Source organism: Grampus griseus, assembly GCF_964374135.1.
Source record: "Grampus griseus genome assembly, chromosome: 11".
Lineage (NCBI taxonomy): Eukaryota > Metazoa > Chordata > Mammalia > Artiodactyla > Delphinidae > Grampus > Grampus griseus.
In genome coordinates, this window is record NC_139005.1 from 93,953,958 (window position 1) to 93,981,342 (window position 27,385).

The 27,385-nt window shown below is 56.0% G+C and overlaps 1 protein-coding gene across 1 annotated transcript in view; it reads left to right on the forward strand.

The window, feature by feature from the left end:
- Nucleotides 1–27,385, forward strand: part of CACNA1I (calcium voltage-gated channel subunit alpha1 I) — a gene marked incomplete at both ends in the record, with an annotated part of 103,387 nt that overhangs the window by 34,921 nt on the left and 41,081 nt on the right. Inside the window, 4 exons of the mRNA XM_082666860.1 lie at nucleotides 3,445–3,542; nucleotides 17,925–18,084; nucleotides 24,100–24,415; nucleotides 25,566–25,658. Coding sequence (XP_082522986.1) covers nucleotides 3,445–3,542; nucleotides 17,925–18,084; nucleotides 24,100–24,415; nucleotides 25,566–25,658 — 667 coding nt within the window. The remainder of the gene's footprint in view (nucleotides 1–3,444; nucleotides 3,543–17,924; nucleotides 18,085–24,099; nucleotides 24,416–25,565; nucleotides 25,659–27,385) is intronic.

The following is a 27,385-nucleotide window of genomic DNA, read 5'->3' on the forward strand; positions in this document are numbered from 1 at the left end:
CATGTGGGATCTTCCCGGACCGGGGCACGAACCCGTGTCCCCTACATCGGCAGGCAGACTCTCAACCACTGCGCCACCAGGGAAGCCCCTATTTGCTCTTTATCACCAAAAGTATTTACAGCTGGGCTCGCTCCCGGCTGCAGCAGGACACCCTCCCCCGCCACCCAGATAGGTTTATGAAGTATAGAAGAGAGAGTTAGGACCTGGGAGAAACGTTTAGGAACTGAGATCCTGCCAGCCGCCTGGTGCAGCCAAAAAACAAACAAACAAACAAAACCCCCCAAAGCCAAGACCGTTCCTGCTGCTGAGAACTTAGTGACTCATCACAATTCTCTTTTTGACTCAACTGCCAGGAAGCTCAGAGCTAAGATCTTGACACTAAATTCTCCCAGAAATTTCTCTTGAGGGCTTTTCAGTGGGGACCCTGAGGGCTGATTAATTCTTAGGGGAATTTTTGTAGTAGAGGATCGGGTCAGAGGTGAAGGGAAGGACTGGGTCACTGTGTCGCTCTGGGTCTGTCAGGCTGTGGCTGCTTCGTCCCCTTCAGAGATGGGGACAAGAGTCAGATCAGCCTCCCATGAGGTGGGGTCTAGGAGGCGTTCAGACCCTAAAGCTTACTAACTCTGGGTAACTGTGGGCCTCGGTGACACCCAGCCATAAGTTGTATCTCACTCAGGACCCAGAGGCCGGCCCCCCGCCCCACTTATTTTAGAGAAAGGAAGGTGAACCTGAATCCTCACCATGGGACCTGACTACACAGCGCATCTGTAGTTTCCCGTTCTTGCCTCCCAGCCTATCCTGGGGCAGGGGCCATGGTGGGTGCCCCCAACTTAATTAAGAACCAGTAGTCCCAGACGGTGGGCTATGGGTTCCTTGAGGGGGGATGGAGGGGCACAGAGCCCGTGTGGCTGCGTGGGGCGGGAGAGTCAGGGACCAGGCAGGAGTGTCCTGAGGGCTCCTGCAGCAGGCAGGCCCTGGTGTGGCTTGTAGCCGTGGGCCCGGCCTGGTCCAGGGCAGCAGAGAGAGGGATGAGGTGGGATCTGAGAAATGTAGAGGGGGCTCGAGCAGGCTAACGCAGGTAACACACACAGGAGGCCCTCAAAAACCATTCGCTTTTCTGTCTACCCATCGTCTGTGAGGCACCTGTTTGTCTCTGTGGTGAGACTTCACGGGATGGGAAGAAATCCTGGGCTGGGATTTGATGGGTCTCGGCAGGTGTGCTCAGGGGCTCCTGGGACGCAGTACCTGGGTGGGTTCAGTCTGGCGTGGGCTGGGATCTGCCACCTCCAGCACACCCAGCAAAGCATAAAGCGAGCCCACTGGCAGGAGGGAGAGAACCAGGCAGAGAAGGAAGAGGGTCTGTGTTTGAGAGGCTGGGGCCTGGGGGAGGGGCTGCCTGCCATGGGGTGGCTCTCCTAGGCTTGGTGTGTGTGTGCGTGCGCGCGTGCGCGTGCGCGCGCCAGTGTGAGAGCCTGTTTGTGTGCCCGTGTGTGCTGCCCCCGCAGTGCTTCTATCACACACATCTCCCTGGCTGCCTGGAGAGCTCTTTCCACCAAATACGAACATGACGGCGTGGCTCACCCACGCGCGGAATCCTTACGCCGCCCCACGCCTTCGGCGCCCCTTTCCCAGATCACCCACTACCCCTGGGCGCCTCAGCCCTCACCCTCTCTGCCTGGCTGCTGCCCCCACTGACCCCCCTCCTGCCCCCTCCTCGGGACCCCTGGTCTCCGTCTCCAGTTCTTAGGTCTCTGTCACTTTTTTTGTCATGTCCCTTCATCTGAATTTGGGCCCTGGTAGGAGTGAGTGTGGCTGAGGGTGTCCAAGGAGTGAGTGTGTACGTGTGTGCGCACCAATGGTTGTGTGCAGACGTTTGATTCCGTGTTGCATTTGTGTGTGTGTGTGTGTGTGTGTGTGAAAAAGGAGAGAGAGAGAGCACACAAGCATGGGAGCCGGAGCCTGTGCCCCAGAAAGCCGGGAGATGATGGATGGAGGCATTTCAGGGAGACAGAGCTTTCACTCAATTACTCTTCAAGCAGCGGGAGGGGGCGATGGCTCCGCAACAGTTGGACAGGTTTGCAGGGTGTGTAGGAAAAGCCTTCACTTCCCGCTGATGGCGGCGACAGGTGGAGCTGGCAGCAGTGCCGGAGTCTCAGGGTGGGGGGCCCAGGTCCGGTGACTGGGATGTCTGGGGTCAGGCTGGGGCTGCAGGCCCCTGGGGCCTGTCTTTCAGAGGGGGAAACGGGGGGCAAGAAGCAACTGAGCAGGAAGGGTCTGACGGACGTGCAGGAAACTATAGAGGGGACACCGGAGATCTGCCTCCCCTGGAGATCTGGGGAGGCCTCCTGGAGGAGGCAGACTGGAAGGGGAGGGGGACCTGTTTGGTGAGGCCCCGAGGATGAGAACTGAGGCAGTGGTGAGGGCTCCAGTGCTGTCTTTGCTTTTCGGTCTCTCCGCTGCCTGAGTGCGGACGCCTGAGGGTAGGGGCCGGTCTGAGTCAGCACCTAGACTGGCCTGGTTCATCATGGACACAGGTGTGGAGAAACTTCCAGGACTCCAGGGGCATCTGCACAGAACCTGAGGAAGGTTTCAATGGACAGAGATGATGGAGGTGTTGCAGGCAGAAGGGACAGTGGGAGAAAGGCCGGGAGTGGGCCCTGCGAGGCTGGAGCCGGCCGCCTTGCGTGCCCAGGAGAGGGGTTATTCCTGCAGACCAAGTACAGTTTGCGCCTGGCCTCGTTGAGCCGGCAGCGGAGCTGGGAGTTGGGGAGTGGGGGATGGGTGTGAGGGGGTGGAGGGGGGCAGAACTGGTGTGACTCCTGGCTTGAGCCTCTACCCGTTTGCTGGGTGACCTGGGACACGTGATGTCACCTCTCTTACAGCCTCATCTCTTCATAAATCTGGGCGTCTAACCCTGGCTTGGGGGGCCCCTGGGGGCTTGGGGAGACGGAGGGACTGGGGCTCCACTCCGGCCTCTGCCCTCAGCAAAATCTTCGCAGACGCTGCTGCTGCTGTGACTGTGATGTCCTGTCACCGTCTGGGCTCAGCCTGGGGGCCTCTCGGCAGTTCCTCCATGCTCCCCTCTGAGGAATGGGGCGAATCCTCCCTGTTTCAGAGGCTGCCCTGGAAGCGGAGGCAGGAGCCGCCTGGCACAGTGCTGGGCATGCGGTGGGGCCGCAGGGTCTCTGCCCCTCCATTCCCTCTGCCCCTGGCCGCATCTACCGGAACCCTCAGGGCAGTCCACGAGGTGGATGTCACCTGCGCTGCTTACAGAGAAGGAGACGGGCCCAAGGAGACAGCCCAAGGCCAGAGGGCTGACTGGGGCTTAGCCGGGTTTCTGACCACTTTTCTTACCCTGTCCAGGCAGGCGTGGGCGTGGCTGGCCCGGCCGTGGCCCTGCTGTCCCCGTGCTCTGGGCCTCACTCTTCTCCCCTCTCTTCGCAGGATGGTCGAGTACTCCCTGGACCTCCAGAACATCAACCTGTCGGCCATCCGCACCGTGCGTGTCCTGAGGCCCCTCAAAGCCATCAACCGTGTGCCCAGTGAGTTGGTGCCCCCTCCCCTGCCCCAGGGCACTCACTCACTCAGCAGAGACTGACCGGCATCTCCCCATGCCAGGCCTGTGCTGGGCACGGGATCCTTCAGTGACTGGACAGATGTGGGCCCTGCTGCCAGGGGTTCACGGTGCACTATTTGGGCCTGAAGATGCTGGAAGGTGGCCCTGGCGCCTCTGGGTCCCAAAAGGACTTAGACTGCAGCAAATACTGGCTTTTTGGGGACAAGATTCCTTGTGGGGGGGGCTGTCAAGGTGGCAGGTGTGTGAAAAGAAGCTGCTTGGTTTGAGGGAGGGTGTCGTGCAGCATTCCACTGGGGAGGGGCTCCCAGACCCCCCACTTGTGCTGACTTGGAGCTCGAGCTCCCGACCCACCCACTGACCCCCTCCATAGGTTCATCCCCCATAGGTCCATCCACCCACTCCCCCATCTGACCGGCTGCCCGTCCATCTGTCCGCCCACCTAGTATTGAGAGAGGTTATCTGATAACAAAAACCCCTGACACCTGCCCAGAATCATCCAGCTCTCAAAGCTTTTCATCTCTGTGACTTCTTCGGAGCCTTGCAGTCCCCCTGGCGGGAGGTGGGTTAGTCTCATGAAAAACTGAGATGAAAAAACTGAGACTTGGAGACTTGAGGTTACTTGCCCAGGAGGTCTCCTGACTCTTTCCACTGCCCTGTGTCTCGAATGGGATGGGGATCTAGGGAAGGAGAGGGGGAGGGCCCTGCCTGCAGGGGGCTTCAGGCCTGATGGGGAACGTCAGGAACTTTTAGGAGCATCTACTCACCTCCTGTGTGCCAGGCTCTTGACATGCCGCTGGCTGACTTAACCCTCTGAACAACCTATGTGAGGCTCAGAGAGGTTAAGTGGCTTGCATAAGGTCACACAGCAATTCAGGGGCAAGGCAGGGATCTGAGCAGAGTTATGTCTGTCCTAAGCCCAGCTCTTTCCCTGGCTCTGTCTGACCCCTTGCTTCTCTTCCCTGCCTGAGCCTCAGTTTCCCAATCTGCAGAAGGTGAGAGGGCTCCTGGCACCTCGTCCTCCTCCACAGTCACCACTGACCCCACTCTGCCAATACCCAGGCTTGGGGCCTTGGGGGTCCCTGCCACTCGCCCTGCCCACCTCTCTGCAGCCGTCCGCTGTGAGTGCCTGTGGGGCCAGCCTGACTCTGGGCTCACAGAGCGTGTTGGTCAGCCCGCACAGGCCTGGCTGGGCAGTGGAGGCTGTGCTCTGGGATATTTGTGGAGCAAGGTGACCTGGGAGGGCAGGTTGGCACAGGTTGGGTGAATTACATAGGGGGTCCTGGAGTGCTGGAGTCTCAAGGTCGCATATACAAGGTCACCTCCCCACACATGAGCCTTGACGTGATGGGAAACTCCAGGGGCCCCTGAGAGTTGCTGTGAAGGTCCTGAGGGGGGGGGTTGAGAGATGGGGGTGGGGCTGGGGGTGAGCGGTGAGAACCAAAGCTGTGGGGGGGGAGGGGCAGTTCAGCTATATCACCTTTGCCCCTCCCACTGTCCTGGGGAGACTCCCTCGGGGGCAGGGAAGGGACATCCAGAGAGGCCATCCTAGGTGGCAGACTGTCTCTGTCCTTCCCACTTGCCACCAAGCCTAGAAGTCTCCTTAAAGATTAACTTGTTCAAAACCATCTTTACCCCTTTTAACAAGTGTGGAGAATGAGACCCAGAGAGGGCCATGACCAGCCCAAGGTCACACAGCAGGTTAGTGGGAGGGACTAAACTGGAGCCTGTTTCTAACCAGCCCACCTTGCCCAGGGGTGCATGTTCCTCTCTCTCAGGCGCCACCTCCTACTGGGAAACTAACCACAAGGCAGACTTTGTTCCCTCAGCGCCCAGAACTATGCCTGGTGTGTGGAAAGCGCTCAGTAAATAGGTGCGAAGTGGACCCGCTGGCCAAGTTTATCGAGTAGCTGTTCTGTGCAGTCAGTGCTCAGACGGAGGGGTGCCAGGCATGTGGAGCTTATGGGGGTGCAGGGAGGGGCAGAGTGGGGGGCACTGGGGGTCTGAGGTGGAGTCAGCTGAGACCCAGCAGAGCGTGGGGATTGACCTGGCAAGGGAGTGTTTTAGAAACGCCTGGCAGAAGTGGAGTGGACACAGAGGATTGCTCTGGTAGTTTGGGTGAGCCGTGCCCGGGCCAGGCAGGGTGGAGAGGAGCAGGTGGGCAGAAGCCCTGGTCCCCACCCTGGAGAGTCACGGAGGAAGCCCAGCATCTGGCCTGGGCAACCTCAGCAGGGAAGGCACCGGGCAGGGGCTGCATCTTTCCTGGGCGCCCCCTTTGTGCTCCCCATTTCTGTTCCAGGGGAAGGCAGGGGTTGCCCTCAGGAAGCAGCCACCGTGTGGCCACTGTCACGCTCCTAGCCATGCAGCCCACAGGCCCGGTACCCTTTCCAGAGATGCGGGTGCATGTGCCGATGTCACACAGGGGCGTTTGTACACGATCCTGCATTCTGCGTCCCCCGTCAGGTCTCGGGATCTGACAGGCATGGGAGCAGCGACGTGACAGGACATTTCAGAAGAGATGGTCTGGGTGGGGGGCAGACAGGATACACACACAGGGTATGGGCCTCTCTCTCCGGGTGGGTTTCTGTACACCTGTGCGCGTGTGTGCGCGCGTGTGGGTGTGAGGGTCTCTGTATCTATGAGAGACCATGTGCTGTATGTATATGTGTGTGCACGTGTGCGGGGTGTGGGCCCACGTGCCTCTCCTCCTTGCCCTTTTCGCCCTCTCTCGCTGCCCGCGTGAGGAGCTCATTTGCAGCTCCCGGCTGTAGGGGTCACTTCCAGGTCCCCAGAGCCAGTCCGTTCACTTCTCTGGAGAAGGGCGGGGCTGGGCCCTGCGCTCCTGGAGGTTCCGATTTTGGAGGCTGGGTAGCCCCAAGGGCCCAGAGAGGAGCTCGGCTCTTTCCTTAGGGGCCTCTTTCCTTCTAATAGGCTTCGCTGGGAGGCCCAGGGTGGCCTGAGGTGGGCAGTTCTGTTTCCACTCCGAGCTGATTCTGCCTCTCAGCTGACAGACGAATCTCGAATCTTGCTTTCTCAGAACCTGGAGGCACAGCGCTCCAGGATCCAAAATATAACCGATGCGTCCCCCTGGAAAGGGACCTTAAGATAAATCCGTCTTCATGAGCAGCTTGATTAACAGGAGCCTCAGGCTGTTGGAGCAGGTCCTCTGATCCAGACCCTCATTTACAGAAGGGGCAGCGTCCTTCCCAGGTGCCAGGAGCTCTGCCCAGGGTCACTGGGGAATGAGCGGCATGGGGGGCGGGGCACAGTCTTAGAAGTGTCTCTTCGAGAAGTTTGGTTGGTTGCCTTCTTTTTTCTTAGATGTTTCCATGAACATTCCAGGTCCTCCCATTTACTTATCTTTAGAGCCGCTTCTGCCCTGGGACGCCTTCTTTTCAACAATAGCCTGTAGCTTTCAATGTGGCCACTAGATGGCAGGCTAGAGAATTGGGACTAGGCAAAGTGAAATTTATGGGTTATTAATTGCAAAGCTGTGGAGAGGGGGGCGGCTGCCTGTAATTTAAAAAGTAGTTTAAAAACACGACCAACGAGGAAGACTCAGTTGGGTTGTCAGGGAATGTAATTTCTACTTCTTAGCTCTGCAGGGAGCCTGCTGTGTGACCTGGAAGCCCCTGGGTGTCTCTGGGCCTCAGTTTCCCTATTTGCACAAAGGAGGAGGAGGAACTGATTAGATGTGTGGTTCTGACTTTGTCCAGGATGGTTGGGGCACCTGGGAGTCGTGGTGCTCTTTACAGAACCTCGTTAAAAATATGTCCCTCCACTCTACTCCTGCCAGGTCTGTCCTGGCCACTGAACCATTGGTGGATAAAGGGCAGGAGATAGTGCATGGGAGGAGGTTAGGGAGGGAGGGAAGAAGCACTAGACTGCCAGTCAGGAGGCTGGGTTCTGGTTCCTCGCTGTGTGACCTTTCATAAGTTGCTATCCCTTTCTGGGCCTTGGCAAGATGGGGCTGGATTATCTCTGAAAGCGCCCCCTCCTGGCACCAGCGGACTCCAGGCCTCACCCAGCCTATACACCCCCCAATCAGCTGCAGTGCCTCCCAAAGCCCATTGGCCAAGCCATTTAAATATGAAAAGTGCTTTTTTCTCCAGTAAGAAACTAGGGCAGTTCTGCTAAAGCCTGAGCCGGCTGAGTCTGAGCTGCTGGCCCACATCTGCACCCTGCCACTGCACACCCCTGCCCAGCCTGTGCAGGGGGTTGGGAGGGAGGCCTGGGGAGCGCAGGGGCAGCTGCTGGGGTTGCTGATCCTCGCCTGGGCCCCTGCCCCCTTCCTGGAGCCCAGTCCAACTAACAACCCCTGGGTCAGCAAGAAGCCACCTCTGTGCAGGGGCCTCTGGGATGGGGCTGGGCTGGGCAGGGCCCAGGGACAGGGAGGCAGAGCTGACAGTGCTGTGGGTGAGGCTCCTGTCCGGCCCCAGCTGCAGGCAGGACTGGAGACTTACTCTGTGCTGACAGGCCCCGGTTCTAGTTCTTTGACCTGCCTGTTGTGGGACGCTGGGCCTCTATTTCTCCAACGATAAGAGGGGGTTAATAATAGCAATTTCCATACGGTTTTGTAAGGGTGAAATGCCCTCAGGTGTGTAGAGAGCTTAGCACGGAGCCCTGTATGCAGTAAGCGGCCAACAGGTGCTACTATTATGAAGAAGGTGCTGGGAGCATTGGGGGTGGAAGGTGGGGGCGTCAGGACCTCTTTGCAGAGGCTGGTTTTGGAAGATGCTCAACGAGGACACAGAGGGCTGGGGAGGGTGGTCCCTGCAGACGGAGTGGAATTGCATGTGCCAAGGTGGAGAGCAGGAGCTGTCCTGGGAACAGTGGGGCTGGGCAGAGGACTGCGTGTCATGGGGAGGTGGAAGGTGAGCATTCCACATCTTCTAGGGATTTCCTAATAAAGATAAATGGCTAAAATTTATCAGATGCTTTACATGGGCTGTATCATTTCACCTTCATAACAGCCCTAGGATGTTGGTACCATTGTGATGCCCACTTTACAAATGGGGAAACTGAGTCAGAGAGAGGTTGAGTAACCTGCCCAAGGCCACACAGCTGGCCAGAGCTTTTTGCTCCTTTTCACAACCTCCTTCCTTTCCTTTTAGTGTGTAGCCATCTCAGCCGCCCACTCCATCTGCAGGGCATCAGGAAAGACCCCTGCCCACATCCAAGGTCAAAGTAGAAAGACCCCGTGGGCTGAAGTCATGCCCTCAAGGCCCCTTCTCTTCCCATCTACCCCCAAGTTTGGTGTGCCCCAGACCTCCGAACGCCCTTCACTGTCAGGGTGCAGAGTTCTCGTGGTGCCAGGCCCCAAGCAGCCCGAGGGGGATGAGTCAGGGCAGGAAGGAGGATGGCGCAATGGTTAGTGCAGAGCGTGGTGTCTGAGTCACCCTGCCAGCATTCAAAGCTTGGTCCTGTGTTAATTAGCTGCAGGACCTGGGGGAAGATTCTTCTTTTGTTTCGGACCCCTGTCTGCACAAGGGGGATGGCACACAGCACCATCATGTGGGTTAATCTGCAGTGCCAGGTGTGGAACATGTGCCCTGTGAACTGCCCCATCCCTGCCCTTTTCACAGAGGGAGGGTCCCAGTGTTGAGGCTACAGACTGCTGCATCCAGAGCAGTTAGACCAGCGTTTGTGCCTGGGATCTTGGCCAGTGGCTCCACCTCTCGGACCTCAGTTTCTCCATCCATAAAATGGGGTCTCAGCCCTTCCTCGCTAGGCTGTGGGGCAGCAAAACATCCTTATGACATCTGCTCCTAGAAGGTGCCCAGGGAAGGTGCAAACACCGTACGTTGATCACGTGGGGGTCTCATACTCCGCATCTATTGGCGGTGGGGCTGGGGAACCTTGAAACAGAGCTTGCATGAGAATCTCAGCACTTCCACTCTGTACGTGTGTTTAATGGGACTTGGGGTGCAGGACCTTGGACTTCAGACTGTCTGTCCTTGGATCCCACAAGGGTCCCCCAGCTGCCCTGAGGAAGAAAGGTCTGGAAGCCCCCAAGGAAGGAAGGGAAGGGAGGAGGAAGGTGGGGAGAGAAGAGAGAAGAGGCAGTGGAGGGGCCCGATTTCCCCAGGGCTGCTGCCTTTCAGAAGAGGTGGGGGGCGGCGGGAGAGCATCTGGCCAGAACATCTGATGAGAACCTGGCTTGCGAACAGTAAAGAGCAGCCGGGACTGTGAGAGGAGAGATGCTTGGGGTGGGGGTGGGGTGAAGGTACCCCCCGCCCCCCGCCCCCTACCGCCACCTCCTCTGCCGGGGTCAAGTTCTGTTCTGCAAATCAGGAAGGAGTGATTCGTGGACAGGACACAAGATGAAGGGAGAGAGGCACTGTGTATGCATTCATTCATCCATTCATCCGTTCACCCAAAGTAGCATCCACTAAGGGGCAATGGGGCCGGGCCTTGGGTCAGCTGTGGGGTCACAGAGAAGACGCAGATGCAGCCCCGTCTCTGCAGGCAGACCCTCAAGCCAGGAGCTCTGGGCCGGGGAACGTGTGCTCTAATGGAAGCATCAGGGCCGAGGGGAAGGGCCACTAACGACGTACTTTGAGGAGGCTTCAGACAGGAGGGGGCACAGGACGTTTGAAGAAGGAGTAAAAGGGCAGGAAGGTACCCAGTGGGGGGGTACCTTCAGTGGCACAGGACCAGGCCCACCCTCTAGGGAGTGAGCCCTGACAACCTTGGGGAGGAAACCAAGGCCTCCCCTGAGGTGGAGGGTGCAGGGCTGCAGACTCCTTGCTGGGGATTGTCTCTTATCTCAGGAGTGGGCACTGAGGGCCCTCTTCAGCCCACAGGCCCCTCCCAGGCTGGGCTGGGGCCAGTAGCTGTGTCCTCGGCAGCCCAGCCGTATGCTGCCTGGCCCGGCCTCCCGGTACCCACTGTGCCCCTGATTAGTTGGCACTGGCCATGGCAGGGGCAGCACACGGCCTCTCCCGGCTGCTCAGCGCCCTCCGCTGACCTGGCCAGACCAGGGAGAGAGGGGAGCCCCCAGGCCGAGCACAGCCTCGGCGCCCCTTGCCCCGGGCCTGGCAGAGCGGCCCCGCTAATGTGGGCTGACAGTTCCTGTCTGCAGAGAGCACCCCGGACCCCCAGGGGAGATGCCTGTCAGGAAGCACACCCCCGTCTTCCTCCTGGCCCCCTACGGCCACCAGGGCCCTCTGCCTCGCTGCTGCCCAGCTTTCCTTAGGGCGGACGGTCTGGTCTGGGGGGTCCCCGGCGAGAAGGGGTGAAAAGGTTGAGCAGCTCCATCAGTTTGCCCATCTGTCATCCATCTCCCCCAGCTCCTGGCTTTAAATGCTACCTAGAGACCATTTCTACCCTGATGCCACCCACGTGACGCTCCAGGCCGTACTTCTCTCTACTGAACCCCGGACCCTGAGATCTTACGAAGCAACTTCACATGGGTGTACACCACGCACCCCAGACCCCACCCATCCCCGCGGACCCCCATCTTCACTGAGGGCTGCTCCGTGCCTCTAGTCTCAGGCCCCCAGCCTCGGAGATGCCTGGGTTCCTCTCTACCGCCCGCATCCACACCCCACCCCTCGGCTCAACCTTCAAGAGGTTTCCTGAGCCCAGCCACGACCCCCTCCACTGCCACGTCAGGACCAGCCACTTCTGCATCATCAGGATGGCAGGTGAGCAGTGGCTGGGCCGGGCCAGGCAGGGTGGAGAGGACAGGTGGGCAGAAGCCCTGGTCCCCACCCTGGAGAGTCACGGAGGAAGCCCAGCGTCTGGCCCAGGCAATCTCAGCAGGGAGGGCACCGGGCAGAGGCCGAATCTCTCCTGGGCACCCCCTCAGTGCTCCCCATTTCTGTCCCAGGGGAAGGCAGGGGCTGCCCTCGGGAAGCAGCCACCATGTGGCCACTGTCACCCTCCTGGCCATGCAGCCCACAGGCCCGGTACCCTTTCCAGAGATGCGTCCGCATGTGCCAGGGTCACACAGGTGTGTTTGTAGACCATCTTGCAGGCTGGCGCCTCCTAACGGGCCTCCTTCCTCCTCCCTGGCCCACACCGTCCATTTTCTCCCCAGCAGCTGGGAGACCATGTCTCTCTTCTGCCCACAACACTCAGAGCGAGTCGAAGCCAGAGTTTCACATTCACTTGCAGGCAGCCCCGTTTCCCTCCCGTCTGTGCCCTGGCTGTTCCCTCTGCCTGGAGAGCTCTTCCCCCAGCTGTGCACACAATTGCTCTACGCATCTTGCTGGTGTGGCCTTTCCTGGCCCCCATTTTATACCAGCCTGACCCCCGGCCCCAGCCCGGCCCTCCCCATCTCCTGCCCCATTCTACTTCTTGTGTTCGTAGCACTTAACCACCCAACAAATGAGGAAATGTACTTACTTATTACGTTTGCTGTTTCTCTGTCTCTCCCTACCCCTACCTAGAATGTGTGCTTCACAAGGGCAGGGGATTTGGGGTGTGTGTGCGTGTGTGTGTGGGTGTATTTCTGTGTTTTAGGCCGTGCCGTGTGGTGTGCGGGATCCTAGTTCCAGGACCAGGGGTGGAACCCTTGCCCCCTGCAGTGGAAGCTAGGAGTCTTAACCACTGGACTTCCAGGGAAGTCCCTTTTGTGTGTTTTTTTAAACGGATGCATCCTTAGAGCTTAAAACAGTGCCTGGCACGTAGTAGGCCCTCACTAAACGCTTGTTGAAATGATCCGTCCACTCGGCCATCACTCCTACATTCGTTCAAGCTGCCCTCCTCGGAGGGGCCACTCTGTGCCAGGCCCTGGGCTGGGTCGGAGGATGCGGAACACCCCGGTGGGCCTTGCCCTCCTGGTTTCCGGCGGGGAGAGGAGGGCAGAGCTGCGATGAAGGCCGACAGCGTAACAAGCGCTGTGACGGAGGGAGGATGGGGCTGTGGCAGCTCATTGCGGGAGCACGAGCTCAGCCTGGGGACCAGAAGAGGCGACCACGCAGCTGAGTTTTAAAAATGGAGGAGAGATGGACTTCTGGGCGACTTTGAGGGCCCGGCGGTGACCCAGAATCTGGGCTTTCCAGGGACTGGAAGTGGGTCAGTCTGGCTCCAGCATGGACCCCGTCCTGCCGTGGGAAGTGCCCCTGGCATTGCCCCCAGCAGCACAATAGCAAAGGACCCCTTGTGGCAGAGAGTGGGGGGCGGTGTGAGTGGGGGCAGAGTGTGCGGAGGTGGGGAGCCAGGGCGCCGGGCGCGTCTGCTGTCTGGCTGGAGCAGCGGGTTCAGGTGTGGCGTGGAGGGCGTGGGGGGCGAGGCTTGGGAGATAGACTGGAGCCAGGCTGTGGGGGCCTGTGAAGGGGGGATGGGGGCAGTTGGGATGAAGATTTACACTTTCCCCACGGGGGTGGCTGGGCTGCTGGAGGCTTCTAACTTTGGGGGCACCCCACTCGGAGGTGTCCTGGCCTTGGGGTGTTTCTGAGGCTGGACAGGAACCCCCGTCCTCTTCTGTACATGAGGCCTCTGGGCCCCAGAGAGGGCAAACTGTTTCAAGGACGCCCAGCCAGGACTGGGGCCCAGATGTCCTGCTGTGGGTTGATGCCCTGCGTGCTCATCAGGGCAGGGGCTACATTGAATGTTCTGAGGACTCCGAGGTCCTCTTTCCCTTCTTAACTAGGGAAGCAGGGCCCTCAACCACGCTCGTGGGTCGCCTGCAGCCTGCCCTCACCCAGGCACACCTGGTCCCCACCCCAGGCTGAAGGCCTCAAAAGTCACACTAAGAGAGCAGAACCAGGCAAGCTCATCCTGAGAGAGGAAAAAGGAGAGCCATGGGGGAACTAGATGCAGAAAGCCTTCCTAAGTATCGGAGTGAGAATCAGAGAAGACTGCCTGGAGGAGGAGGCTTTGGCTGGGGGACGGTTTGGAGGGAGACGAGCAGGAAGGATGGTCCGAGGCAGATGGTGATGGGTCTTAAAGGCAGTCTCTCTCTGTCTCTCTTTCTCTCCATCTCTGTTCTGTCTACAGTTCTCTCTCTGTTTCACTTTCTGTCTGTCTCTCTCTCTCTCCTGTACACAGTGCCAGGGGAAATGAGGGCAGAGTGGAACCATCGGATTTGCCTTAGCTAATTACTTACTTGACCATGGGCATAAAAGGAGGATTAGCTGGGCTCTCACGGGGTCCTCCCGGGCTCCCTAATCGCGTAGCCCCTGTTTCCTGGCACGGAAGTGATGAACTCGTTCTGAGCCCCTAATTAGCTAATTATGTGGTGGCTCTGTGGCCCTGGGACTCCCCGGGCCCCAGGGGGGCTGTGAAGTGAGCTGCGGCCCAGCTCAGCAGAGGGTGGCAGGAGGGGAGGAGGGACCGGGCTGCTATTCAGGGAAGCCAGCCTGGCAGGTTCTCAGGAGTGTTTCAGAATTTCAATGTCCTGGAGAACTGAGAAATGTAATTAACTGAGCAACACAGGCTGGGCCCGGGGAGCAGACACGGAGAAGCGGGGCTGGGATGGTGAGGAGCTGCCTCCTCCAGGCCTTTCTGATCTCACCCCTTCTCACAGCTGCCACCTGGCCCTCCGTGCTTGCCTCCTGCCTCTGTCCTGTCCTCCAGGATTACTCCCTCCCCTTTAAAGCCCAGAGCTGACCAAGCGCTCGCCCTGTTTAGAAATCTGCCCATGGACCACCCTGACCAGCCACCTAACAGAGAGCCCCGCCCTCCTTAGACCCCCAAGCACAGTCTGGATGCCCTCTCTGAACGGTCACCCCTCTGCGACTTTGCCACAGCTCCCGGCATCCTGCAGGGCCCAGCTCGAGTCAGCCCCTCCAGGAATGGGCCTGGAGCTGCCCTCACTGCCCAGGCATGGTCCGTTTCCCCAACACTGTGGTCCCCTGACCCCCTGCTGGTAGACTGCAAGCTCTACCAGCAGGGGTAAAAAATGAGGGCGTAAAAAAATGAGGATTTTGGTTTCCCCATGTGCCCAGCACCATGCCTCATATGCAACAGTATTTATAAGTGTTTGATGAGTGAATGAATGATGGGGCATCAGAAAGGCCTGCAACTGAATTAACATTTGGATGGACTGCAGGGTGCTTGCTCTGTTTTCTCGCTTCCCTCTTCTGCACACCCCCTGGCTACCCTGCAGTGGCGGGGGGCAGACGTGGCGAGGTGGGGTATTGAGCCTTCACTCACCCTGGCTTGCTCTCAATTGGAGAGCAGGAGCTTACAAAGGAGCCCCACTGCCTTTCCCAAGAGGAGGCTGACCTAGTTTTGTGGGGAGGGAGGATGGGGGTGGGCATTAATTATTGATTGGAAATCACTCCATACAGAGCTTGTGATGCAAATCCCAAATAACTACCCTCATGAATAACCACCTCAGGGGCTTCCCTGGTGGCGCTGTGGTTGAGAGTCCGCCTGCCGATGCAGGGGACGCGGGTTCGTTCCCCGGTCCGGGAGGATCCCACATGCCGCGGAGCGGCTGGGCCCGTGAGCCATGGCCGCTGAGCCTGCGCGTCCGGAGCCTGTGCTCCGCAACGGGAGAGGCCACAACAGTGAGAGGCCCGCGTACTGCAAAAAAAAAAAAAAAAAAACCCAAAAAACAAAAAAAAAACTACCTCAGCCATCACTCCTGGAATAAATAAAAATCTGGACAGGGCCACTGTTCTCCTTGTCACCATCCTTCCATCCTCCCCTCTCCAATATTCCACTCCCTCCCTATGACTTAGCACATCATTCATTCACAAGCAGTCATTCAATAAATGTTGGCTGAGCCTCTGCTCTGGGCCAGAACCTGCTGGGTTCCAAGAACACTGAGGTGACATAGACACAGGCCCTGCCCCCAGGAGGTTAGAGCCAAGTGGAAGAGACAGGAGGGTAAACAGATGACTACACACTAGGGTTAGAAGAAGATTGGATGTTGATGTAAATGGTACCTCCAAGGTTGTGCAACCTGCACAACTGTCCATCCTAGGCTGGGTCAGAGATGCTGAGGTTGCCCAGAACAGAAGAGAGGGAGAGGGGCTTAGAAAGGGTATGGGAAGTCTTCACAGAGAGAAAGCAGACCCTTAACTGAGATGTGGTGGCTGAATAGAGGTTTGCCAGGCACAAGAGAGGCAGAAGAGTGTTCTAGAAAGAGGGGACAGCATGAATAAAAAAGCATGGAGGTGTGAAATCCCATGGTAGCTTTATGGAACTTTAAGTAATTTGATATTGCTAGACATAGCATGCACACTGGGGACGGAGGGAGGCAGAGAGGAAGATGAGGCTACAGAGGTAGGCAGGGTTCACAGGAATCACAGGATCTTGGGGGGGGTGCGCTCAAGGGTGACCCACCAGCTCTTGACACTCTTTGGGGCCACAGACACTTGCGTGGACCTTCTTCCCAGAAAAATTCATGGCATCATACTTGCATACTTTACAGCAATTCCGTAAGGTTCATGGACCTTCCGTAGTCCTTCCACGGACCTCCCCCAACCTGCCAGGGGTCCACAAACCACAGCTTCTGTAACTGATAAGATGCCAGCACTTTTCATGCATAGTGATGACGTGCCCAGATTTGTGTTGTAGAGTGTGTTATCAGGAATCACTCCCTCTCTGTCCTGGGCTCTGCCTTCCTTGGGCTGGCTTCAACCCCAGGCAGGCATTATTCCCGGGAGGCAAATGGCCCCAGCAGCTCCAGGCTTAACTCCTCCCAGCTTGTAACCTCTGCAGAAAGAGAGCATCTCTTTTCCTGTAGTTCCAGCAGAAGTCTCAGTGCAGACTCTCATTGGTCCTGGATGGAGTCACGTGCCCATCCTGGACAAATCATTGAGGCTAGAGGAACAGGCTATGCTGATTGGCCAGGCCTAGGTCATGTGATCTCCATGTCAGCCCACCCAAACCACAGGACTGGAATGGGAGAATTGGTGCTGTTTTCATAGGACTGGGAAAGGGAGCTGGGCAGAACTACAGAGGTGACCCACCTGTCTGGGGCTTGCATTCCTGCGGATTCTCCAGTGACTCCTGAGGAGTCAGGAGGGAGTGGGTGACATGCAGACAGTTACTGAAGCTGTGCAGATGATGTCACCCAGACTTGGGAGAGCTGGGCCCTTTTCACAGCCGGGGTACTGAGCCCGCGGGGAGAGAGAGGGCACGGAGGGTGCAGATGGGTCAGCCCAGGGCAGGAGGGGCAGAAGGGAAGGATGGGGAGACAGACGTGAAGGGTGGTAAGTGTGTGGAGCAGTGCCGGAAGCTGAGCATCTCCACTTCCTCTGTGGGGCGGGAGCCCCGGAGTTTGCTGAGAGTTGGCTGTGGGCCCTGAGCTGGGGAATCTTTGCAGAGTGGTTGCTGTCTTCTTGGGCCCGTCTGCTGAGGGACCTTATCCTCCAAGAGGGGAAGGGACTGGTTCAGGTCCCACAGGTCCCAGAGGCTAGCAGGGTGAGGATTTGAACCCGAATCTCTCTAAATCTCTCTAAATCTCTCTAAAGCTCTATGTGCTTTCCGCAGGCTTTCCCTACCTGAGGCATTTCAGGATGTCAGACCTCCCCAGGAGCACACGTTCTGCCCCCTTCCCATGCCTGCCTGAAGCCCGCTTCAGGTCACGCGTCGCCCTCCCTGGGGATGTCTGTCTCCACTCCCACTTCCCCACCTTCTGTTTTGCCTCTGCCTTGGGTTGTTCATCGCAGCCCTTTCTTAGGAAAGGAAGAGTCCTCTTCCTCTGGCATCAGGCCAGGTCTGAGTCCCTCGGCTGGCCAGGGTTCTTCTGTAGGTGGCTCTGAGAGGTCTGCCCGGTTCCATCATGCAGTGGGCGGGTCAGCAGGGTGGTTTTGGCTGGTACTGATGTGTCCTGGCAAGGTCAGGGAACCACTGACTGCCCCGGAGATGAAGGACACTTATTAGGCTCCTACTGTGCCCATTCTGGGTGGGTGCTGGGCATAGGGAGATGAGCTGGCCTCAGTCCTAGGCCTCCGGGTACTTGAGGGTTGTGGAAAGAGTGCTAACTTGGTGTCAGGACACCTGGTTTAAATCCAGACCCTGCTGCTTCCTATCTGTGTGACCTTGGGCGAGTAGCTTCAGTTCTAGGAACCTCCAGTGGCCTCTTCTATAAAATAGGGATAATATTACCACCCTCACGAAGGAGATCATATTTGTGCATTACCCAGAAGGGCGCTTGGCACATAAAAGGTGCTCCACAAATGCCTGCCTCTTCACCCAGAATCTAGTGTAAGTGTCGTGGGGCCCAGAGCCATTTCCGTGGCCTCTGGGAGGAGGGGCAGGTACCAAGGAGGAAGTCTGTCTGGTGGCCACTGAGCAGGCTGAGGACAGTAAGGAGCCCCTGCCCACGTGTCCCGCCTCTCCTTTCACTGCCCCCTCTCTGTTCCTCTAACCCTGCTCTCCCTCTGTCCTCTCCGGGACCTCTGCCCCTGTCTGCCCATCCCTCCACCCTTCCCTCTCTCAGGTATGCGGATCCTGGTGAACCTGCTCCTGGACACGCTGCCCATGCTGGGGAATGTCCTCCTGCTCTGCTTCTTTGTCTTCTTCATCTTTGGCATCATCGGCGTGCAGCTCTGGGCGGGCCTGCTGCGCAACCGCTGCTTCCTGGAGGAGAACTTCACAATGTGAGTGCAGTCCCACCCCCACCCCGTACCCGCCTGCCCCGGGCTCCTGGCCAGCTTTAGCTGGGGCATCAGTGGCGCTGAATGTTTCAGGGCTAGGAAGGTCTCCACATTGAGACCTGGTCCCGATCCTTATTTCCAGTGGTGCAGGGAGATTAAGGGATGTGCCCAGGTGAGTTGGTGGTAGGTCTCTCATGAATGGCTGGACACCAGAATGAGCACAGAAGTCCTCTGGGCTCTCAGAATTGGTATCAAAAAGTCCCAGCCCAAGATAGGCCCTTAGATGCTAATTCAGTACCTAGTGACTCTTAACTTAACACATAGTTTTAACTTACTTGGGAATTGGGCCCAAAAGAGTGGAAGCAGCAAACGAGAAGGAGGTTGGGTAAGAGGAAAAAGGGCGGCTAAGATCCAAGCAGAAGTGGGGACAACAAGGAATAGAGACAGAAAACCTTCAAAGCAGACATGGAAACTAGCTTTCTAATTACAGCACAGACGTTCCTATCAGGGGCTCTGAGTCATCAGGGAAAGGTCAGCTCGCATTCGGCCCACTTGTGTCTAAAAGCAGTGGGGTGAGCAACTCCTCCGAGAGATGATTGTCCAAAGCTGTGTAAACAGAAATCAAGCTTTCGCTCTTGGAGGAGTTGCGTTGAGTTATCTGAGAAATGTGACATCTACAGAACCTCAGCGACGAGGGATAAGCAGCGTCTCTGAGTGTACATACATGCCCATATGTGTTTGGACACGGCTATACTTTCATTTTGTTTCACTAATAGGCGTTAGTGCACTCCTGCTGTGTGCCAGGCCCCAGGGAGACTGAAGTAAAAAAGCGTTTTCATTCATCCTGTCACTCGACAAACTCATCCAAGTGGCAGCTCTTGCCCAGCCCGTGCTCGGGCCGAGGACACAACAGAAGGACACAGCAGAGTTCCTGCCCCTGGGGAGCGAGGACTGCAGGAGGGACAGTTCTTGTCCCTGGGGACACTACACGGGCATGGGCTGGACCTCCCTCTTGGCCTGATTGTTGGTTGTGAGGATGGAGCTAAGCTGGAGAGCCAGGGGGAAGCCTGGGGAAGGGGACTGACCCGCCCATCACTGTGGGGGAACAGTAGGGTACCTGGGTAGATCAGGGACGGGGCACCCTTGTGGGTAAGAGCCCTGTGGGGGGCAGGGGTGCCCTCACTGTGTCAGTCATTTGGAAGAGGTGGGCCCTGAGTCAGGGCCTGGGGCAGCAGGAGAGGAGGACCCTGCTTCTCCTGGTCTGGCCTTCAAAGATGGAGACGGGTAGGTATGAGCTCTCAGCTTTGGGTTCAGGTCTCATCCAGGCCCCTCCATGCCATATGGATCTTTCTCTAGGTCATTCCAACATGGCCGCTTTCTCATTATCCCAGCTCAGCCCTGATGTCGCCTTGTCCTGGAGGCCTTCCCTCACCATCCCCCTCCCCCAGACCCTCTATTGCCTTATCCTGCTTGATTTTCTTGGCACTATCTCTGTCTGCAATTATGTCACTTGTGCGTTTATTTTCTTGATTGTTGGGTATCTCTAGACCAGTTTATTTACTTGGTTAGCAAGGATGAAGCGCTTCTGTGTGACAGGGGCCGTGGAGGTGATGCTTGACTTTTGATCCCTTGTGGAGACCAGGAAACGGAGGCTGAGAGAGGAGAATCTTGCTCCAGGGCACCCAGCTTGGCGAAGTGAGAGGTAGAATTAGAACCTGGGTTCCCCTGACTCTAAAGCCCGCTGTGACTGCCTCGCGGGGAGTGTGCGCGAAGCATCCCTCCAGGCACATGAGCCCCTCAGGAGACCCCAGGTGGTCATTCGGAGTGTTCTTGATGAGCACAGAATCAGGACGATGTCACCCAGCTAGGAAGTGGCAGGGCCCGGAATCTGAGCCCTGGTCTGGTGTCCTCTGCAAAGCATCTGGTCCCTTCTTGCCGATTCTGTCTAGGCATTAATGCACACACACGACTATTTACACCCCAGACAGGTTTTAAAACTGAGAATGGCTCTGGCAGCATGTCTTGAGTGTGTTTTTCATCAGTGTTTCTTATTCCACGAATGAATAAGAAGCTGGCGAGCCAGCTTCTGTTGATGGACCTTGCGAGGTTTCCAAGTTTTTGCTCTTACATACAAGCCTGCAGGGAGCATCGTGTATGCTTGCGATCTTTGTGATCAATGGCTAGACTCATAATGTCTAGTCAAATCAGAGATATTGCGGGTTTGGCTCCAGACCACCACAGTAAAGCGAGTCATACGACTTTCTTGGTTTCTCGGTGCATATTATGTTCACACTATACTAGTAGTCTATTGATTGTGCAATAATATTAAAAAGAGAGCATACCCCAATTAAAAAGTACTTCATTACCAAAAGATGCTAGCCGTCATCTGAGTCTTCCGTGAGTTGTAATAGTAACAACAAAGATCACTGATCACAGATCACCACGACAAATATAATAATAATAAAAGTTTGAAATATTACAAGAATAATCAAAACGTGACAGAGACACAAAGTGAGCAAATGCTGTTGGAACAATGACGCCGACAGACGTGCTCGATACAGGGTTGCCACAAACCTTCAATTTGTAAGAAGTGCAATAAAGAAAAGCTCAAAAAAACCGAGGTATGCCCCTGTGTCCATTTTTTTAAAATACTTTTTTTGGTTAAGGTATAAATTACACTCAGTAGCAGGCACAGCTATTAAGTGCTCAGTGAGGTTTTAACCTGGGTTGCACATCACTGTAAATCTACCCTGAGAAACTCACTGTCCCCAGCAAGGCTCCCTCCTGCCCTTTCCCAGTCACCTTCCCCCTCACCCCAAAGTAGCAGCTATTCTGACCTCTATCACCATAGATTCCCTTTGGCTGTTTCTGAGGTTTCTTTAGATGGAATCATATAGGCCGTTACCTTTTGTGTCTGCATCTTTGTCTCAGTGTCTGTGAGGTTCATCCAAGTTGTTGCTTGTGTATTTCCTTTTTCATTTTTTTAAAAAAAATCATCTCTAGATTACTTATTTTTTTAAAAAAATATTTATTTATTTATTTATTTATTTAGGCTGTGCCGGGTCTTAGTTGTGGCATGGGGGATTTTTGTTGTGGCATGCAGACTCTTAGTTGCAGCATGCATGCAGGATCTAGTTCCTTGATCAGGGGTCAAACCCGGCCCCATGCTTTGGGAGCGTGGAGTCTTACCCACTGGACCACCAGAGAAGTCCCTCCTTCTTTTTCACTGCTGTGAGGATTCTGCCGAGTGAATATACCACTATGTGTTTTTCCATTCTCCCGTTGATCTGGGCGGTTTCTGGTTCTTTGGCTCTATGACTGATGAATACTCTTGTCCATGTCTTTGGGTGGATATGACCATTCCTTCTCTTGGGTAAATTCTCAGGGGTGGAATTGCTGGGTTAAGGGAGTGCATATGTTTATTGGCTTTAGTAGATTTTTTTTTTTTTTTGCGGTACGCGGGCCTCTCACTGTCGTGGCCTCTCCCGTTGCGGAGCACAGGCTCTGGACGCGCAGGCTCAGCGGCCATGGCTCACGGGCCCAGCCGCTCCGCGGCATGTGGGATCTTCTCGGACCGGGGCACGAACCCGTGTCCCCTGCATCGGCAGGCGGACTCTCAACCACTGCGCCACCAGGGAAGCCCGGCTTTAGTAGATTTTGCCAAACTGTTTTCCAGGATGGTTGCACTAAATGTTCGCTAGCAAAGTCTAAGAGTTCCAGTTGCCCTACATCCTTCAGCAACATGTGGAATTGTCAGTCCTTTAATTTTTACTATTCTAATGAGAGTGCAGAGGTGCCTTATTGTGGTTTTAATTTGAATTTCCCTGATGACTAGTGGTAATAAGCACCTTTCCGTGTGTTTATCAGCCATTGGTGTATCTCCTTGTGAAGTGTTTGTATGGTCTTTTGCCATGTTAAAGTTGGATTGCCTTTCTTTTTCTTATAAATTTGTAGCAGACCTTTATATCCTGGATTTGAGTCCTTTGGTGGATATATATATATTGCAAATATTTGATTCCAGTCTAAGTTTTCTGTTTTCACTCTTTTTTTAAAAAAATATTTTAAATTTTGTTATTTTTCTTTTAAATTTTTTTCTTTCTCCTTTTTATTTCTTTTTAAATAAAAAGTTCTTTTTGTTCCTTTATATATTTTTTCTGTTTTTCTTTTATTGTCTTTAAATTTTTTTTCTTTTTTCTTTTTGTTTTTCTTCTGTTTTCACTCTTTTTCCTTTTTAAAATATTTTTGTTTTTTATTTCTTTAGAAAATTTTGTTCCTTTATATTTTTTCTGTTTTTTCTTTTCCTTTTAAAAATTTTTTCTTTTTGTTCTTTTTCTGCTTTCACTCTCTTAATGGTGTCATTTGATTGACAAACAGCAGCTCTCAGTTGTAATGAAGACCAGATAGCAATCATTTTCCTAGTATGCTTTTTGTATCCAGTTTAAGAAATCTTTTCCTAACCCAAGGTTACCAACTGTCCTCCAGTGTTTTCTTTTAGAAGCTTTCTTGTTTTTATCTTTCACATTTAGGTCTATATTCCATTTCAAATAATTTTTAGTACGACCTGTGGTTGGGGTCAAGATTCATTTTTTATATGGATGACCGATTGTCCCAGTACCACTGATGAAGAAGTCCATCCTTTCTCCACTGAATTGCAGTAGTGCCTTTATTAAACTGTCTGGGGACCATATGTATTTGGGTTGGATGTCTACATGTTAATTGTTAATGGATGTTGTTGCCAAATTGCCCTCTAAAAAGGTCATGTCAACTTACACTCCCACCAATAGTGTATTAGCGTGTTTGCACTCTCCCCATACTCAATATTATCAGCCCTGAAATGTTTGCTGTTTGGATGGATGTAAAATGATCTCACTGTTATTTTTTTTTATTTTTATTTTTTTGCGGTACGCGGGCCTCTCACTGTTGTGGCCTCTCCCGTTGCGGAGCACAGGCTCCGGACACGCGGGCTCAGCGGCCATGGCTCACGGGCCCAGCCGCTCCGCGGCATGTGGGATCTTCCCGGACAGGGGCACGAACTCGTGTCCCCTGCATCGGCAGGCGGACTCTCAACTACTGCGCCACCAGGGAAGCCCAGGATCTAACTTTTTTATTTTCCACATGGATAGAAAATGTCTTAACACCATTTACTGACTAGTCCTTCCATTCCCCATGGACCTCAAAAGGTGTCTCTATAATATACTAAGTTGTCTTTTATACCTGGGTTTGTCCCTGTGCTCTGTGATGTTCCACAGTTCTTTCTGTTCCTGTTGCAATACCACACTCTAATAATAATCATACTTGTAGAGTATTTTGTTCTCCTGGAGGACTGCGCTCCACTCATCTTTATTCTTTTAAAAAATTGTATTGACTGCTCTCCCGTTCATATAAATCCTAGAACCATCTGGCCAGGTTTCATAGACAGAATCATGTTGAGATTTTGATTGGGATTGCAGTGAATCATAGATTAGCTCTACAGGATGGGCAGGGCAGGCATTGTCATCTCTGTTTTACAGATGAAGAAATTGAGGTCCAGAGAGGGGAAGTGACCAGCCCAAGGTCACATAGATGGGAGAGGGTGGGGCAGGAAGGTATCTTACCTTCATCTGTTGAATCAGCAAAATTCAGCATTTGTATATTAAGCACCTACTCTGCTCCGACCACAGTGTGTGGGTACTAGGGATGCTGAGACCCAGTCCTTTCCCTAAAAGAGCTCCAGCCGCCCAGGGGAGTTGGGTGCATTTTTCCCCAAGAGCAATAACGGGGGTGAGTGCAGGGCCCAGTCTTCCCTGAGGCTCCCCCAGGGAAGGCTCCCTCTTGGTGTTGGGGGGGACCCCAGAACTGCCACAGTGGGCAGATGGGAGTTTTGGTGACCATGGCAGAGGGGGGGAAGGGTGTCCCAGGCAGGGGGAACAGCATGTGCGAAGGCCTGGAGGCGATGATGGCATGTTGGGCCAGTCTTGCCATGCTGTGTGGCAGTGACCCCTCCCCTTCTCCTCTTTCCCCACCATCACCTGTGGACAGACAAGGGGATGTGGCCCTGCCCCCCTACTACCAGCCGGAGGAGGACGACGAGATGCCCTTCATCTGCTCCCTGTCGGGGGACAACGGCATCATGGGCTGCCACGAGATTCCCCCGCTCAAGGAGCAGGGCCGCGAGTGCTGCCTGTCCAAGGATGACGTCTATGACTTTGGGGCGGGGCGCCAGGACCTCAACGCCAGTGGGCTCTGTGTCAACTGGAACCGCTACTACAATGTGTGCCGCACAGGCAGCGCCAACCCCCACAAGGGCGCCATCAACTTTGACAACATCGGCTACGCCTGGATCGTCATCTTCCAGGTGGGGCCCTCGGGCCTGGCGCCGGCCCCCATGCTGGGTGGGGTGAGCAGCTTCACCTGGCAGGCGGGGCTCTGTGCTGGGGGTTTGCCACCCGTGTCATTGAAACCTACCCGTCCTGCTGGCACAACAGGCACTATCAGCCCATGTTACAGACAGAGCAACTGAGGTTCGAAGAAAGAGCTGTAGGCCCTCGGGTGTATTGCCTGATGCCTCTGTGCCTCAGTTTTCTTATCTCTAAAATGGGGGTAATAACAGCTGCCCCCCGACCTTGAGTGGCTGAGAAGAATAAACCAGATGATGCCAGCCGAGCCTGGTGTGCAGTGAGTGCTCAGTCAAGGTTGCCTTCCTGCTGTCGTCAGAAGGAAGGATGGGGCAGGTGCAGAGGGTGGTGGCTGAGAAGCCGCTGAGGGGTCTGCTTGGCACGCTTCGCTCTGGGGAGCAACAGGATCACAGAATTCAGAGCTGCAAGGTGTGATGTCATCACAGCCCAGCAGCTGCGTTTTGGGTCCCTTCGGCCCCGAGAGGGTGGGTGGCAGTGACCTGGCAAACGCTCTGTGCATTTGCCAGAAGCGAACAAGACCGCGGTGCTGGGGGCGCTGGGCGTTCGTCTCGCCCAAGGCTCCTCTGCTTTCCTCTCTGGGAAAGCGCATGGGCGACAGAGTCACTCCAGGCTTCTCACAGCCCCCGTCCCGGGCTCACCTGAGCTGCGCCCTGACCCTGCCAGGTGGGCTCTGTTGATCCCATACACTGAAGAAGCAGCCGAGGCTCAGAGAGTGGCCCAGGGGGTGAGCTGGCGCCGCAGCCCAGGGCCCCCTGCTTCCAGTCCTTCTGCCTTGGTGTGGAAGACTGGAAGGTGGGGGGCTCTGGAGCGAGAGGCACCAGGTTAAGTCCCTCGTCCACTCCTTCCTGGCTGTGTGACATTGGGCGAGTGTCCTACCCTTCTGAGCCTCCGTTTCCTCACTTGCGTGTTGGGGATGAGGATGGCTGCCCCGTGGAGCCCTTGGGAGAAGTATGAGGGGGGACACGTGTCGAGTGTCCCGGCACGCAGCGGGGCTTCTGTCTGGGGCAGCTTCCCCTTTGCTGCCCGCCTTCCTGGAGGCTCAGCCGTCTCAGGCTCTCGCTCTCCTCTTCTGCTCCGTCCTGGCTGCAGGTGATTACCCTGGAGGGCTGGGTGGAGATCATGTACTACGTGATGGACGCGCACTCCTTCTACAACTTCATCTATTTTATCCTGCTGATCATAGTAAGTGTCAGGGGAGCTGGGGCTCTCTGGGCAAAAGCTCAGGGACCCATGGGCCAGGGGACCCCAGAGTGGGGGCGGGGCTCTTTGGGAGTCCCCAGGGTGCCCCTGCAGAGCCCGAGTGCTGAGTGGGAGAGAGCAGGAGGGGCCGTTTGTAAATGCAGCCGAGCAGCAGGTGGCTGAGGGAGCTCGTCGGGGTGGCCGTGGAGGCATCCATCACTTCCGATTGCCTTCTCTTCTCATTTCTGGGCATTTAAGTCCACCCGCTGCTCCTGCCTGTGTTTCTCTGCCTCGTAGTCTTTGGGAATACATCCTTTTATGACCATAGCAGGGATGCAGCCTCAGGATGGGAGCGTCTCAAGGGCTCCAGCACCTCCCTCGTTTCCTGGGGTGGGAAGATGAGATGCTGTGAAACGGAAGCCCGGGGCTGCTTCCCGGGCAGGGTCTGGAGGGGAGGCTGAGCCTGGTTGTGAACTGGTAGAACTCCCTGAAATTCTCGGAGGGACTCCCAGCTCTCGGGCAGCTCTGTCTTGTGGGGGAGACCTGGAGAGGAAGGGGTGTTCTCTCTGCCCCCAGAGAGGGCCCGCTGTCTGGCCGGCCCCTCCCGCCTTCCCCTGCACGGTCTCCCCAGAACGAGCTCATCCACCTTGTCACGCCCGGGCGCAGCTTCAGCCACAGCGCAGTCCCCAGATGTCAAGGTGATTCCCTCCTGGGAGAGTCGCTGCTGGCCCCCTGCTGCTGCAGGGCTGGGATCTCTGGTTTCCTGGCCGTGGCAGAGAGCGCGCTTGGGACTCCAGGGCAGCACCCCATCCTGGGCTGCTGGGACTTTGACCCGGGGGCTCAGAAGCCGACCTGAGACACCCCCGCTGTTGGCTTAGCTTTGATGCCTTCCTGGGGGTGCTGGGGCCTTGGACCCATGAGGAGACGCCCTAGAGAGAAAGAGAGGGGCCCAGGCTTTGTTCAGCATTGCCGTCCATCCACTGGCTTGTTCATTCCCTAGCACATTCGGGGAAGCCTGCTCTGCGCCAGGCCCTGAGCCGAGTGCTGGGTACTGAGCAGTGAGTCAGGCCCTCCCTGCCCCCTGGGAGCTCACAGCCTTGTGGGGGAAGATGGGCTACAGCAGACAGGTACCAGCCTGCATCTTAGGAGCCACCACCGAAGGAAGCCCAAGAGGCTGAGGGAGCCCACAGGAGGCCTCTCACCCGGCTTGGAGGAGGGATAGGGAAAGGGAGAGGCTTCCTGGAGGAGGTGATGGCAGAATTGAGCCTTAAAGGCTGGAGGGGGAAGAGCCAGAGGAAGAGCCTTCTGGGCAGGGGGCGCCTCACAGAGACCCTGAGGCCAGACGGAATCCTGCAGTGGGGGGACTGTGAACCACTGAGGTTGCGAGAGGAGGCTTGAGTTCCAGAGAGAGGCTGGAGGACGCTTCATCGGCTTCTCCTCATGGACTTAGGGGTGGAGTCTGGGGTTGGTAACTCCCAGCATGACCCTGGGCAGGACCCTTAGCCCCCTGAGCTCACAGTGATGGCACCTGGCTCACGGGCCCTGGGGAGAGTTAGAGGAGACAGAGCCTGTGGCTGCACAGCCCCTGGCACACAGTACATGCTCAATAAACGTGTCCTGCTGCTATGATTGCTGCGACTACTGGGCCCGGGGGGCCCTGTCACGGGAGAAAGGGTGCTGGTAGGAGGCTGGGGAGGCTGAGTTTTCCAGCATCCAGCGAGCAGAGGCTG